Source organism: Anser brachyrhynchus (genome assembly GCF_964034855.1).
Source record: "Anser brachyrhynchus genome assembly, chromosome: 3".
Taxonomy (NCBI): domain Eukaryota; kingdom Metazoa; phylum Chordata; class Aves; order Anseriformes; family Anatidae; genus Anser; species Anser brachyrhynchus.
The window spans coordinates 120,203,282-120,218,858 of NC_137696.1; the positions used below are offsets into that span (position 1 = coordinate 120,203,282).

The 15,577-nt window shown below is 47.7% G+C and overlaps 2 protein-coding genes across 8 annotated transcripts; one reads left to right on the plus strand and one right to left on the minus strand.

Moving 5' to 3' along the window:
- Window positions 1-1,214: 1,214 nt before the first annotated feature.
- LOC308193130 (taste receptor type 2 member 7-like) lies at window positions 1,215-3,451 on the plus strand. Its single transcript, XM_080587408.1, has one exon. The coding sequence runs from the start codon at window positions 1,232-1,234 to the stop codon at window positions 2,183-2,185; it is 954 nt and encodes a 317-aa protein (XP_080443534.1). The 5' UTR covers window positions 1,215-1,231; the 3' UTR covers window positions 2,186-3,451.
- A 136-nt stretch (window positions 3,452-3,587) lies between these two features.
- On the minus strand, window positions 3,588-14,100 carry ANKRD66 (ankyrin repeat domain 66). Of its 7 annotated transcripts, none has more exons than XM_080587418.1 (5): window positions 13,128-14,100; window positions 11,714-12,430; window positions 11,189-11,434; window positions 9,372-9,600; window positions 3,588-5,348 (listed from the first exon to the last, which is right to left on the minus strand). In XM_080587418.1, exons 3-5 carry the CDS (start codon window positions 11,325-11,327, stop codon window positions 5,168-5,170), a joined length of 549 nt encoding a protein of 182 aa, XP_080443544.1. In that variant the 5' UTR covers window positions 11,328-11,434; window positions 11,714-12,430; window positions 13,128-14,100; the 3' UTR covers window positions 3,588-5,167. The 7 variants fall into 7 exon arrangements, with proteins under 7 accessions (XP_080443544.1, XP_080443543.1, XP_080443545.1 ...); XM_080587417.1 differs by having other exon boundaries at window positions 11,714-13,032; XM_080587419.1 differs by having other exon boundaries at window positions 11,189-11,348; window positions 11,714-14,100.
- Window positions 14,101-15,577: the final 1,477 nt, after the last annotated feature.

Consider the following 15,577-nt stretch of genomic DNA (forward strand, 5'->3'; position numbering starts at 1 on the left):
GCGATTTTGGGGGTAAAACATCATCTTTAATTAAAAAATTGTGTTATTTTTGTAATCAACAGAACATCGGCCATAAGGTTCAAACAAAGCATGCTAGTTTGGGTTTCTTCAGGAGACCTCAAAGGGTTTGTCCCTCAGGACAGGGGTGCAATGAGGGGTCCTGGCGTGGTCCCACAGACGTGCCTATGAAGCCACGTGCTCCCAGTGCTTTGCGTGGGAATCCCCCCCAGGGCTTTCCCTGTGGGCACAAGTCTCGCAGGCCAGGGTGAAGCAGGACAGGATATGGATTTACTTGTGCAAGAACATTTCAACAGGTTAATACTGTAGCTAGGTGAAAAAAATGCAAATAGGAACATGTGATAGTGACACTCCGTGAGCGGTGTTTGCATTTGTATCCCCCAGAAGACAGGTGCTTCACTCTGTAAAGAGGAGATGCTGGTGGTTTATTCCTTGTAGCTATTTGTTGAGATTAACTTTTTTCTACTTACATCACAGCATCAGCCACGATTTGGTTGGTTACTGTGGTCTCGGTGGGGGAGACTCTTTACACACCCAAAGTCTATAGGAAGTCTGTGCTCTACAGAGCTTTCCGCAACTTGCTTGTTAGAAAACAAAAAGCAAAACAAAGCAAACCAAAACAAAACAGGTTTTCAGGACCTAAAGTCATTTGGAAGCTTGAGAGAAGTTCAGGGTGGAGGGAGCACAGCATGGTCCCGTCCCCTAAATTCCTCACATTGCTAGCAGAGACTGTATTTGGCATGTGGGTTCTGAACCCTGGCACAAGGACGCATGCTTATGTTTGCCCCTTTCCTTCATATGCTTCAGTTTAAGCCTTTAAAAGAAATTACCGCTTATCCTGAACTGCCTTCCCCCTACCACGTGTCTGTTCACTTATGATTAATGCGTTACCACCGGGAAAATGAAGATGGATTTCGGTGCCCTCGGAGAGTAAAACTGCGGAACTGCACCTACATTGTTTGTGTCGCCAAACACAGCTCCTCTGGGCTGAAATTCAAATATTGCAGACCGGCACTGATGCCAGGTAAGGGAATACCTGCCACATTTACATTCCTGCACCTGCGCTGCTCTGAATAGGAGCAGCACCAAGGTCCGCCCCCGCTGGCAGCTCTATAAAACTTCTGTCCCATACGTGACGCTCAGGGAACAGCATCTGCCATCCTGTGCTGAGCATCGGCACAGCAGCCTGCGTGTCCACCACCCGTCGTGCGGGATGGAAGCTTCCCACTCTCAGCAGCAATTTAATGCCACCTCGTACAATATCGCCGTTATGGTCATCATCACACTTCAGACCTTTTCTGGCATGTGGATCAATGCTTTCATTGTGGCCGTGTCTTGTGTTACCTGGGTTAAAAAGAAAAGCTTTAACTCCAATGAGAAGATCTTGCTGTTTCTGGGATGTTCCAGGTTTTGGTTTTTGTGTGTGACATGGACATATATCATTACTTCAATGATATTTTACTGGCAAATTTATATCAGCGGGGTAACCCGAATATTTGCACCTCTTCTGTGCTTTTCAAATTCTTCCAGCTTGTTGGTTTCTACCTGCCTGTACGTTTTTTATTGTGTAAAAATCGCGAATTTCAGACACACCTTCTTCATCTACCTGAAAGTAAAAATTGACAGGATTGTGCCGTGGCTGCTGGTGGGTTCAATGGTTTTGTCCCTGGTCATGTGTAGCCCTGTCTTTGACATTACCAATGAAGTGAGCTGTTGCAACCTCAGTTCCACCTCCCTAGAATATTTCAGGAAACTGAATGAGAAAATGAACAAACAATATTCCTCTCTTTTTTATGTCTGCGGCTTTGGGTTTTCCATAGCATTCATGATAGTCATCTTCTCTGCCTTTCTCCTCCTCTTTTCTCTCTGGAGACACAAACGCAATATGCAGACAAGCTCAGCAAAGAATCTCAGCATGGTTGCCCACATCAAAGCCATGAAATCTCTTCTGTCCTTCTTCTTCATCTACGGCATCAACTTCACATGTTTGATCGTGACAATGATTTATACTAGTCGGGAGAGAAATCCTGTGGCGTTTTTCTTTTTAGTACTCCAGTATGCTTTTCCGACTTTTCATTCCCTTATTCTGATTTTCAGCAGCCCCAAACTGGAAAAGATAGCGCTGAGGATTCTGCCCTGTGTGAAGTGCAAGCTTTGCGTAAGGTAGGAAGTGTAATAAGAGACGAAGCCCATGAAAAATTCTGACATTTTCTTCTTAAAAACAAGTCACTCAGTCTTTAATGCAGTTCTCCAGCCAGTGCAGGTGATGTAGATGTGCCCTCTTCTCTATCTAAATTAAGAACACTTCATTACAATTCTTTGAATTAAATCAATAAGAGTTAAATAATTATTATCATTTGATTTAAATAATTCTTCAAGTTAAATTACTGTCAATAAAATAATTTAGATCTGGTCTGTGGGCTAGCTGTGAAAGGGGGATAACAGTATAAGAGTACTGTGTACCTAAAAATGCTTCCATATTTGCTGACTGAAACTACTTATGCTATATGTTTAGCTAACATATATCTATTTTGTTTTACAAATCATTTCTGCTGTGGCTGTGCACTTTGTCATATTATCGGTTGTACTACTATCATGCACTGTGTGTGAATATGTGAATATGAATCTACTTATCAGAGCTGCGAGGGAAAAACAGTGGCAGTGAGAGGTGAGGAGCGATGAGAGAGGAGCAGCCCTGGGACCCCAGGTCAGTGCAGCAGGAGGGCAGGAGGTGCTCCAGGCACGGGGCAGAAGTTCCCCTGCAGCCTGTAAAGGACCACATCGGAGCAGATCTCCACGCTGCAGCCCCTGGAGGGCTGTGAGGAGGAAGAAGTGGCAGAGACGATCTGTTATGGGCCGAGCACACCCCCCAGGCACCATCCCCTGTGCCACTCGGAGGGGAGGGGGCTGAAGAGTTGGGACTGAAGGAGTGAAGTTAAGCCTGGGAAAAAGGACGATGTGGGGGAAGATGTTTTAGTTTTGTCTGTTTCTCACTATCCTGTTCTATTTTTAATAAATTGTTAATTTTCCCAAGGTCAAAGTTGTTTTTTTTTTGTCCTTGATGGCAGTTGGTAAGTGATCTCCCTGCTATTATCTCCATCCATGAGCTTTTCCATCTCATTTTCTTCCTGTTCAGAAGTGGGAGTGGGAGAGGAGCTGAACGGGGTCTGCCAGCCAGTGAAGGCCAACCCACCACAGCAGATTAGCTGAACATGAAATAGGTCCAGCACAAGCAGAACGTTTTTCATGCTGTTACACCTCAGGTGTTATACCTCAGGTGTAACATCATCCCAGCTGGACACGGATTCACCCTAATAAAAAGCAATCAAGCTTTCTCTCTGCTGTAATTTCTAGGACAACCTTTAATGTATTCCTACTAGCAGAAAGCTTCTTGGACCTTTTCCCCAGATAAAGGAGATGCGCTCATCCTGTAGGAGAGCAGTGTGAAGGGCTCACTGATTTCTATGTGCCCTCTATTAGAAATCAGCCCAGAAGAATAGCTCTCCTCAGAGAACACGAGTGGCCTCAAGACACTAATTTGAAAACCTGAAATGAAGGACAAAAAACTTGGTTTGTAAGCTCTTTATTTTAAGGGTTGCCTCTTCCATGGGCAAAGAACATTCCCTTCCCTCTTCCTCTCCATCCCCACAACAATGAAAGGGGAAGAGATTAATAAGAAAGTTTTTTGTTTGTTTTTGTTTTTTTTTACCAACCATTACCTTTCACTCTTTTCTGGCTTTTCCCGCACTAGTAAGGCAAAAAAATTACATTCATGTTGTTCTGCTAAAAAGAAAGAAAGGGCCTGAGCCGTCTGATCAAAATTAGCCAGTCAGAGCACATTGCCTTTAGCTGTTTGCCTTTAGCTGCAATTGCACTTCTCAGACCAGATGCCAAACCCCACTGAGTCCAGTTCCACAACAGGAGAAACTGCAACACCCACATCCCCCAGGAGAGGTGGATCTTAAATGCCGTCTGGACACATCTCCCCACCTAAAGGCCTTTAAAGGACAGGCATCACCGTACCTCCCTTCTTTTCCTGATGTTGCTCACAAAGTTGATCCTTCAACATGAAGTCCCTTCACAAAAAGACCGCAGATTGTCCTTACTCCCTACAACCCATGTCACAACACCCCGCAAAAGCTTGCATACCTCAAGGCTCCGCAGGCAAAAATAACATCTTTCACACAGAGAAAAATGCAGCTCCAGCAAAACCATGCTGAAGATACCTTTTTCCATCTCTGAAAGTCCCATAAGGGGAGGGAAAGCAGACACATAGGTGTCAGAGGTCGGTATGAATGGCTGCCCAGTGCTGGCATGAAAAACTGCCTTGGATCAAATTCCAAATATTTTTTTGCAGTCGAGAAGTGAAATAGTTAAAAAATGCTTTTCCCATTTTTTGATAAGGGTAAGGGATGAAAGAGGGATAGCTCAGGAGTGGTTCCATGGATTCCTGTGAACATAGATATAAAAATGGCTGGGGGCACTGCTAAAAATAAGGCAGTGCTCTAACTGTCTTGGCAGTCACAAATGTCTGAAACCAGTAACGAGGGAGCATGTATTCCCTTCTGCTGGACCAAGAATGGTAGATATAGGCTGTTAGACTCGTGTCCAGTGAAAGGTCAACATCAGAGTCCCCTGCAACCAGAAGAAGCAACTATGTCCCACTGCCAAAGAAAAGAGAGAGGCACCACCAGAGGCTACAAGCCCCTAAAGACCCCCCCGTCTGACTCAGGACCAGAAGCAAACAAGCAAAGGGCATGGACATCACTACTGCGAGCAGAAGTACAGTGTCAGGTGATTTCCTCAGTCAAACAGGAACAAAAAGATTTCCCTCCCAGGCAATATGGGTAGGTGCTGTCATTTCTAGAAGTATATATCCATTTCAGTGAATTACAGTATTAGTATACTTAAATACCTTCTGCAGTTTTCTGATATATGAGGTCTGATATATATAGACACGCAGATGGACAGAAGCACTCCTACCTACTCCCTAAGAACGACAAAATTTACAGTACATCATAAAGATGCATTCTTGTGGCCAACCGCTTCTGTTGTTCATCCATATTTCACCCTGCAGAGGCATCTGAGGTCTGCCAGGGTCTTTGCTCTGCAGTGCAAGTTCTCGTTGGCACCAAGTAGGCAGGGCACACTACTGCTTCCCCGTTTTCTTTCGATTCTTCTTTTGAGCAGCGGTTGTGTAGTTCTGCCGAGCACACGATGAGTTTCTCTCAAACTCTTCTTTCTTGAGTTCCCAGTCTTCATCTCTCTGGTCCAAGGGGGTTCCTTTCGTTGCAGCTGTCCTGCGATAGTTTCTGCTCTCCACCTCTGCTCTGGGGAAGAAAGCAAGAGTTTATCTGTTTCCCCAGAGGCACCACCAAGCCTCACTGAGGGGCTCAGCTGGGCCCTGTGTGCCACTGGGGCCGGCTGGACCCGTCTGTGTCCTCATGGGACAGCCCCGGCCTCCCCTCACAGAGCCCCTGCAGCCCCGCCACCATCACCCACACACTGACACCTCACCCAGGTGTAAGAACAGAGTAGTTCTGGTGGCAGGGGCCTACACCAAGTCCGGCTGCCTGACCACTTCAGGGCTGCCCAAAAGTTGAAGCCTACTACCGAGGGCATTGTCCAAATGCCTGTTGAGCGCTGACAGCCATGGGGCATCAACCACCTCTCTAGGAAGCCCGTTCCAGTCTTTGACCACCCTCAAAATAAAGGAATTTTTCCTGATGCCCAGCCAGGGAGCAGAGGCCGGCACCTCCCTCTCCATTCCCCTCCTCAGGAGGCTGCAGAGAGCACTGAGGCTGCCTCTCAGCCTCCTCTGCTCCAGACTGGACAACCCATGAGTCCTCATCCTCTCCTCATAAGACATGCCTTCCAGCCCTTTTACCAGCTCTATTGCCCTCCTCTGGATGCATTCAAGGACCTTAACATCCTTTTTATCGTGTGAAGCCCAGAACTGCACGCAATAGTCAAGGTGAGGCCACAGCGAACACTAAATATAGCTGTAAGGCCTGTCTCGGAGCAGGCAAACCATTTTGTCTCCCTGCAGAGTTCTGGTTTTGTAACTGCTTATGGAGCCCTGACAAAAATATCACCAAATATCTGCAAAAAAAATGGTTTCCTGCCACACAGCAGCACCCTCGCATCTGTGCAGGGGTGTCCCAGCTGAGAGCACAGAGCAAAGCCGGCGGCTCTGCACAGAGATGCGCTGCACAGCATGGGTTTAGTACATAGGTTTGTGCATATATATATGTATACATGTATAAATATGTGCCCTGGACTCATCTAGAGGGAGCCTCTGATGCAGTTTGGACTCTTGGCTCTTTGTGGGCAGGATGGCAGCAGGCGTGGGCCACAGGTCTCAGTGCTGCCCTGGCGCTGCTCCCAGCAGCTCCGAAAGCATCCAAGGTAAAGCTGTGGTGCACAAAAAATTAATAAACCTGATGCAAATTACATGTTTGTTATTCAGAGGCAGCTCTGCATTTGAAGGCTGGTTTCAGTGCTTTGCATGTCCATGCAAACCTCAGCGAGTGGTGCAGATACTCTCTAGCAGAATATTCCTAATATTTATGTGTTAATAATATTAACGTGTTGATACATGTAATATTGACATGTGGATGCAAACAGCCCTCAGCACGGAGCATTCATTCTGGCCACATGAAGAAGCGTGTGTTCATGCGGCCAGCAGCACCACGGGCAGGCACACAGCGTGCAAGGTGCATGGTGGTGGTGGCAGGGAAGGATGAAAAGGGATTTAGGAAGGATTTGGATGCTCCTCTCACTGTTTAGATATGCACTCCAGCCCTGCGTTTCGCACAGCCCCTCAGGCTGTTATTTTAAAAATCTCCTTTACTTTCTTGGTACCTTTTTGCATGACAGGCAAATATTCAAGGCTGACAGTGATGCTGTGTAACAAAATACTCCTCACATTTACATCCCAATGCAGCCAACAGGGTGACCAGAGGACAGATCTACTCTGTGCTGCACAGCATTAGCTGAAAACTTTATTTTGTGTTTGCAGCCAGACCAGTACTGCCCAGCTCCTGCCAGAGCCTTAGCAATGCCTGGAGATGGACATAACCACTGGGATCTTCTGCACAACTGCAGAAGCAGAAGGTAATTGTGATTGCACTACAAATACCAGTAATTCATGCTAGTTAACTCTATCTGCCGATGTGAGGAGGTGAAACTGCTGCATGAGGGTGAACACTTCCACAACAGCTGTAAATTATAGAGGTTGGACTTCTAAAAATGGCTCCCAAACTCCGGTGACAAAGTTTTGGCTGCTCTGGCTGCCCACAGGCTGCGTTGTTGCTGTGCGGTGCCCGTACATTACAAACTGTCCAAGGCACGGGCATTCAAAGAGTCTTTCTGGTTTGTAAGTTGTCACAGCCCTTAATCCTGCACCTCTCTGAGGTCTCCATGGTGGGAGATTTGCAGCCCTGCTTGGTCTGGTTGCCTGAGTCCCCCAAGGGACAGACACTGGGTCCATCTCGCTTCGCTGCACCGTCACCTCCTCCGTGTCACGACCACAGCCTGTCACCCCGGTCACCAAACCTTTTGCAGCTTTGCTGTAGCTCAGCACCATGAGCGCTCACACCCTTTCCTCCCGCTAGCCACGCTCCTGGCTGAGCTGTGCACGGCCACAGGGCGAGTCAGACCAGCACGTGGCTCTGAAAGAAAACTATTCACTTTTTCCACCCCAAATGAGTCATTCACCTCAGAAAACCATCCACCAGCTACATGAGTCGCCTTAGGCTGTCGCCTCTCCGCTCATCTGGTGCCTCAGACTGGATGTCAATCATCCCATCAACCTTCCTGTCAATCATCCCATCAATCATCCTGTCAATCATCCCGTCAATCACCCTGTCAATCCTTCTTCCAGCTGCCTCCACCGCCCAACCCAGCCATGCAGACGCCTCTGCCTGCCGTGGGCATTGCCCATCGGTGTGATCCAGGCAACCCCCCCTTTGCTGTCACCTCACCACCGTGGCTCTGGGGCACAGCCAAGTGTGGAGCAAATTCTACACCCTTGGCAGAACGCGATAAACAGGAGTTCGTGGTGAGGTTAGTGTAAACACGACAGCAGCTGAATTGGGAGTCAATTGCTATAAACGATTCATTGAAGGGAACAAGTCTGCAGGCCTTTCACTCTCTAGGGAAGAAAGTATTTACCTGTTCGGATACAGAAACTACACAAGCAAAGACCCAAGAATAGTATAAAGAGAAAATCCTCATTAAGATGAAAGCATTAGGATGGATGTGGGATGGGCAGGTAACATGCAAAGGCTGCATCCGCTTCCACAATAACCAGAGCTTAGAAACATGAACGCGTGGCTCTCCTAGAAAGTTTTTTGCATGATAGTTTTGCAAAATCAGAGAAAACCTCAGGGGAGGAAAAAGCCTTTGGGTGCTCTCGGCCTTGGCACTCTCAGGGAAACAAATGGTATTTCTTGCCCAGGGGCCCCTGCTGGGCATGTTGTGGAGTCCTGTAAAGGGCTCTGAAATCGAGCTCATCAGAAAAACAAAACCAAAGCAAACAAATAGACTTGTTCCATTAGCTGAAGTTACATATGCCAAGACCGAGGCTTGAGATCTATTTCAATACAGATTCACACAGATGGAAATAATTTTGAGCCAGATCAGTGGGGATATGTCAGCTGAAAAACACAACTGGTTGTTTTGAACTATTAAAAGCTTAATACTAATTGTATATGATGCCACAATGATAACTATAAGGGTTAAGACGATCAGACTTTTCCAAAATTAGAAAGTAACACATCCAGCCACCCTACTAACAGATCAAATGGTATAATTTTCAATAGTTACGTAAAAAGAAAAAAAAGTGTGTCAGTTTTTACCACAAATCTTGTATATACACTATCATTACTTGGTAAAGGGCTGTTCTTACACAATTTAACCTCTGCAGTCAGCGTTCACCACTCTAAGAGGTCAATACTCGTGGCATTGTTAGTTCTTCCTTCTGTATTTGCTTTGTATATGCATTCAGAGAATCACAGAATCATTAGGGTTGGAAAAGCCCTCCAGGATCACCTGCTCCAACCATCCCCTACCACCAATGTCACCCACAGAACCATGTCCCTAAGCACCACGTCCAACCTCTCCTTGAACACCCCCAGGGGCGGTTACTCCACCACCTCCCTGGGCAACCCGTCCCACTGCCTGACTGCTCTTTCTGAGAAGAAATGTCTCCTCATTTCCAACCTAATTCTCAACAGCTTTGACAGGTTTAGGCAGAAAGATGAATAATGCACTCATATTCATTCCGGCCCTATATATGGCACTCGGGATCATCGTCGTCTACCATGCTGGGAACAGCTACCACTACTCACGTTTCTAAGAACCTGGCACACTCCTTGTGTCCATAGATTTCCGCGAGCCTCCTGGGAGTGTCGCCGAAGAGGTCCGTCGCGTCCATGGCCGCGTGCAGGGAGTGAAGTGTGCGAAGCGCGCCCAGCCTGCCCGACTCAGCCGCAAAGTGAGCCGGGGTCCAGCCCGTGTCGCTCCTCAGGCAGGGCCGGGCGCCATGAGCCACAAGGAGCTTAACCATCTCCGATTGCCCTGGCATGGAGAGAAAAATGGGGAGAAAAACTCCAAAATGAGGCTTTATCCCTTCAGGCTGCAGGAGACAGTCACCACCCACTTGGTCATGAATCCTTCCAGTCATGTTTTACCCGTGGCCTGGCCATTTTATTTATCGAATAAATGATATTCATTGGAAAATGCTGATTTTTTTTTTTCCCAAAGTAGACTGCTTCCAGAAGTATTTTACAAAACGAACAGCAATAAAATCAAAAAGCTTCCTGCTACTTTTGGAGTAGTACATCTCAAGTGGTAGGCTTGGCGGTGCTAGGTTAATGGTTGGACTCGATGGTCTTAGAAGTCTTTTCCAACCTAGATGATTCGGTAATTGTAAGTAATCCTTGAGTAACTGTCAGTTTACTATTTCATTTTTTCATTTTGTTTTTTTTTAGCTCAATCCAAAACAAAATTTAACATCAAAAAGTTGTGAACAGCTTTAATAAAACAAAAGTTTGATATGAGATAGAGAAATAACTTGTTTTCATTCAACTTCACATTTTTCTAACTTGTGGAATTGCCAAAAGAAACAAAAATAAAGTTGTTTCTACCCCGCTAAGCATGGCCTTTGCTGAGTGAGGCTGTTCCCCGTTGCATGCAGGCCACGCCAGCATCTCATCATCATTCCACAGTAACCCACCACTGTGTACATGTGGTTTCCTTGGGGCCACAGATTTCACTGCTTGTTGTATTGGATTTATCAAAAGGCCATCACAGCATTTATAAGCCCTCGTTCCCTGATTTCATGCTTTGGCAGTTTACATTTTAGTCACATTAATGTTTATTATATAATGATTATGTAAATTTATATATACATGAAAAAGCTTTGTGAAAATCACTCGGTTCCCTATTCTGTTGCCCAAATGAGAAATCCACCAGGTGTAAAACTTGGTATCAGCTGTAAAGCAGCAAACTGATTTCTGAGCAAAGGCAGGTGTCATGATCTGAGATCCCAGCATATGGCAAACGCTGCACCACACATTTTATGCTGTGTACAATTGCACAATAACTGTATTGTTGCATTCTCATCTTTCCTTTGCAGGGCTGCAAAGGGATATTTGAATTTAACAGCTCTGGCCCTGTGTTGGCCATTTGATTAAATGGATGGGAGAACGAGAGGGCAACTGTAATTAGTTTGTTCTATTTCTTTTGATAAATAACTGTTATAAACACAGTGGGTTTCACTTTCTGCTCATTTGTGCATGTGCACGAGACACATCTCTGCACCGTATGAGGCCACCTCCTAGAAAATTATTCTGAGGGACAAGCGGACATCCTGTATGTACATTTATACACGTGTTGTGGAATTGTACATGTACCAAATTCACAGTTTTCACAAGTGACAGAAAAAAAATTAAAGATCTCTTTGATGGTAATCCCATATATTATCTTGTGGGCACATTTCCCATGTAAAATGATATTGCCTTTCTCTTTTTCCTCATTAAGGACAAAGGGATCAATACAAACTCTGACAATCAGCAGTATTAATTGCTATCGCAGCAAGACAACTACAGTTGTGATGCCTTTCAGGACACGGTTTGCAGAGGTGACAGAGCAGGGGCGCCCTTACCTTTCGCAGCAGCCCAGTGCAGCGGGGTCCTGTCGTTCCAGTCCACGTCCTTGTGATTTGGGTCGCAGCGCCCCTTCCTCAAAAGCTCTTTCACCAGGTCATAGTCCCCCACAGCCACGGCTTCGTGGAGCTCCGTCATGCTGCACGCGTCAGAAAAAACCTGGTAAAGGGCAACGTCATTTAGTGCATGTTCGTTGATGCATCAGCTCCTCCCATTTAAAGTAGTTTTACCAGGTCGGGCAGTGTCTGGATTGAAAAGAGACATGCACTGTGAGAAACCAGGATTTATTCAAAAAAAAAGAAAAAAAAAGAGAAATGAGAGAGGAAGAAAAAAGTATTTATTATCAAACCAGCGATCACAGACCGATGGTGACGTTTAGTTTACAGTCGTGGAAATCTGGAGCAAAGTGCAGCCCTTCATGTAAAGGACTCATAGGCAAAACCACGTTGCCCTTCTCAAGAGTGTTGCTAAAGAGCAGCCAGCTCAGGCCAAACATTGCCATCGACCTGTTGTCACGCACTTACCCTGGAAACTGGCTCCTCCCTCGCCAGCGCTGCAGATTCGTTATTGGCAGCATTTTAGTGTAAGGAAAGAAAAGTCTGGTGAGTATCTTCTGTGCTCTTTTGTGCAAATAGCCTAGCTGTGCCACGTCGCTCAGAACGCTTGTCTCCATAGCTGCGATTTGCACTTTCCAATCCCATAAAACAGATCCGGATCAAGACATGCAAGCAGATCTTCAGCCCCTACAAGGCTATGGGCTTCCATGAAAAGGGGAGACCTGCTTTGCTGGCAGGGCACTGAAGCAGCTTGCAAAGATCCCTACAGGATCCCATCATCCTGGTGATGGAAATGCTGCCATATTTTCTCCGGTCTGGCCAAATCAACAGGGGCAAAGCTTTTATATTCCCGTACCAACAGCTAGCCTTGAGCCAATTAGTCCAGTCCCCTTCAGAAACTTGGAAGAGTTTTAGGACTTTATCCAGTTTCTGCTTCACTGACATTTACTTCATGGAGCAACGTTCACAGCTTGCAGCTTGGGAGAGCGTAATTTCCATGCTGAGCACGTTATAAAGGACCAACATCGGAGCTCGCAGAGGCTGATGCCAAGGAGGTTCCCAATCCTAGGGGCTGCATCCTGGGAGCCAGAGGTAGATGGGGCTGCTTCCCTGCTCCTGGTTCCCATATACATCCCAAACACAGGCCGGGATGGAGAGACACACCACCGTCTCTATCCAGTTTTCCTGTTAAAAAAGGAAAAAAAGTTAGTAAGTAAGTAGTAAAAAGAGAGAGAGAGATAGAAAGAGGGAAAGAAAGAAAAAGAAGGAAAGAAAGAAAGAGAAGGAAGGAAGGAAGGAAGGAAGGAAGGAAGGAAGGAAGGAAGGAAGGAAGGAAGGAAGGGAGGAAGGAAGGAAGGAAGGAAAGAAAAAGAAAGAAAGAAAGAAAGAGAGAGAGAGAAAGAAAGAAAGAGAGAGAGAGAGAGAAAGAAAGAAAGAAAGAAAGAGAAAGAAAGAAAGAAAGAAAGAAAGAAAGAAAGAAAGAAAGAAAGAAAGAAAGAAAGAAAGAAAGAAAGAAAAGAAAGAGAGAGAGATATGAAGGTCAGAGGAGATGCAAGAGGAGGACCCATACATGACAAGGGGACAAGTGAACACAATAAAAAATATTATGGGTTTTGGTGCTCCTCAGTGGGTTGCAGAAGTAATGTTGGCTCGAACATATCTGTAACTTCAATCACTCATTCACCTCCTCCTCCTTGCCTCTCACTTGCCTTGAAAAACCTGTTCCATGATTAATCAGAAGTCTTCAGATCAGTCCTCCGACACCTCTCATTGCCACTAAACCTACACTGAAAACGATAGTAAAGTGTGCATCCAGCTCTTTGCTGAAATGAACATTGGACAAAAATACAGATTAAAAAAAAATATGCATATTTTCACATACCTTTCTTGTTCCTTTCGAAGGAAATGCCAGCAAAATTCAACAAAACATAACTGAAACTTCGAGCTCCCTTCTGCTCTGCCAACTTCAGGTCACTCTCACACAAACACACACGAAGGGTGAGGACCTAAACCCAATGAGCCCATCCCATGAGCTCAGCAGCTCTCCAAAGAGACAGTCTGTGGGTTCGGTTTCCTAAGCAATTTAGGCCAGTCTGAATTTTACCTACCCTCCATCTCTCCCTTTGCTAGCCTTAAGGCTCGTGGGGCCGTTGATCCCTCTGAAAGCTGACCTTTTATTATCGCTGCTGGGTTTAAGGTTAGGGTTAGTTTAGGTTTAGGGTTAGGGTTAGTTCCCAGCCTGCAGCCCACGCTCATGCACCTGTGCCAAGCTGGCACCATCGAGGGGGGCAAACACCGGGACTATGTAAAGAGGGATGGGGGCAGATCTGCTCCATCAGTAGGGACCTGAGCTCAAAATCCGCCTTAAACCACTCCAGCAGCAGCACCCAGAAGTGGGACTCGCTTCCTCAGGGCGTTGCTGTCCCCCTTCTTACGTGATTTCAAGATCAGATTCGGATTTTTGTGCAGAGCCCTTGAGCCAAACGGAGCCGCTCCGACCTTCCCCATCCTCCCTGGGACGTCACGGGGGGTCCGGGTGCTGTGCCCAGCCCTGTTAAAACTCATCCCTGACACGCAGAGGGGACGCCCGGCATCCAAACAGCCGCGGGGTCCTCTTGCCAGCGTGGCATTTTATTTTTTTGGGGAGGGGTGGAGGTGGGATGGCTCGTTGCAGGAGACTCGTCGGCAAGGCCTGGGGAAAGGTCTCTCCCAGAAAGATTGTCCCATCTGGAAACTAAGGCAAAGTTTGGTCCCTCCCCTTCGGGAAGAGCCCGGCAGCCGCTCTGGGAGACGTCCTCCTGCGGGATCAGCCGCCGGCAGCCTCGCTCTGCAGGGCCACGGGCAGCCAAAGGAGACATCGAGCTCCTTCCCGAGCCAGGGACGGGAGCAGGGGGTGGCCGGGACACCGCACACCAGGTACGGGGAGCGCCAGGCACTGGGGAAGGGGGAAAAAAGAGCCTGGGAAGAGCGCAAGGGAGGAGCGACGGGGCTGCCAGGGGGATTTTAAGGAGTTCTGCGCCGGACGAGGGCTCGCGGTCTTCCTCTTATCTGACCCCAAATCCCCGCGTGTCCCTGCAGGGTGACGGGAAGGGGAGAGGGTGCGTGCCCTGCTGGCATTAAGGGGTGTCGGGCTGGGGAGCAGCAGCACTGGGCTGCAGCGGGGGAAGCACAGACTGGAGGGAAAAGGAAAAAAAAAACACATCGCAGCGATTAAACGCTGCTCCGGGCTTCCGGGGAGTGATCCAGCATTAAGATAGGCAAAACTGAGACAAGGCACTGAGCCACCCTGCTTGGGGCAGGGTTTGGGGTAGATGTCCTCCAGAAGGTCCTCCCTGACCCGAGTTCTTCGGGGAGCCCGGTGCCAGCACCCTCCTCACCCCATCACCTGTCCGCCACGCCGAGCCCTCGTCCTGGCTCCAACCAGGGCTGTCGGGGAGAGGAGAGGGTGTTTTTGGGACGTGGCTTCCCCCGGTGGGCTTTGACCCTGCAGGTGACTACGTGGTGGCCTCAGGCATTAGTCACAGCAGGACCTGCCCCGTAGCCAGCCTGGACCTTACCCGGCGGCACAACGCCTCCAGCCTGTGATGGGGCTGAGCTTGGGGGAAGGATTTGGGGGCAGAAACCAAGGGTAAAACGCTGCCCGGGTTTACACCGACCGACTGGGGATGTGGGTGAGAGCAGCCAGCAGCTGTTGGGACGTGCTGCTGGGGACACACGGCATCACCCTCCGATGGGCAGCTCTCGGAGTGAGCTGGAGATGCTCAAATCTCCATCTCTGGTGTCATCGTTGGTGTTCTCCCCCCCCCCCCCCCTATTTGAAGCAAAGAAAAATCACTTCAATGACTAAAGCAGGGCATTTAAGAGCAGGGGCCAGAACTGGGGTCCTCGGGTTAACACTGTCATACTGCTTTTTTGGGTGTTTTTTCTCCAGCCCCAGTGAAAATTCACATTCTGGTTTAGTTTTTGGGGCACGGATTAAGAGGTAATCCCATCCCTCAGTGATGAGCATTGCCTTTGGTTCATTCCCAGTGCCAAATTAGCAGAGGACATACTTAAAAATCAGTGACGCCTCCAGCCAGTGGGGAATAGCTCGTGTGGCACTTGGCCGTGGGGTTACACCGTCCTTCCCCAGCCTGCGGTGCTCTCTGTGCTCATGGCAATGGGATATCGCCGGTTACTGAGGGGGGCATCACCCAAATAAACCACACCAACATGTCCTGTTTACGGGGAAAAAGCAGCTGAGATCAGCACATTTGCCTTTCAATGACGGCCTCGGCCATTTAGTCCCCGCGACACAAAAGGCAGCAGTGTGAAGGACTCCTTCTTCCACGC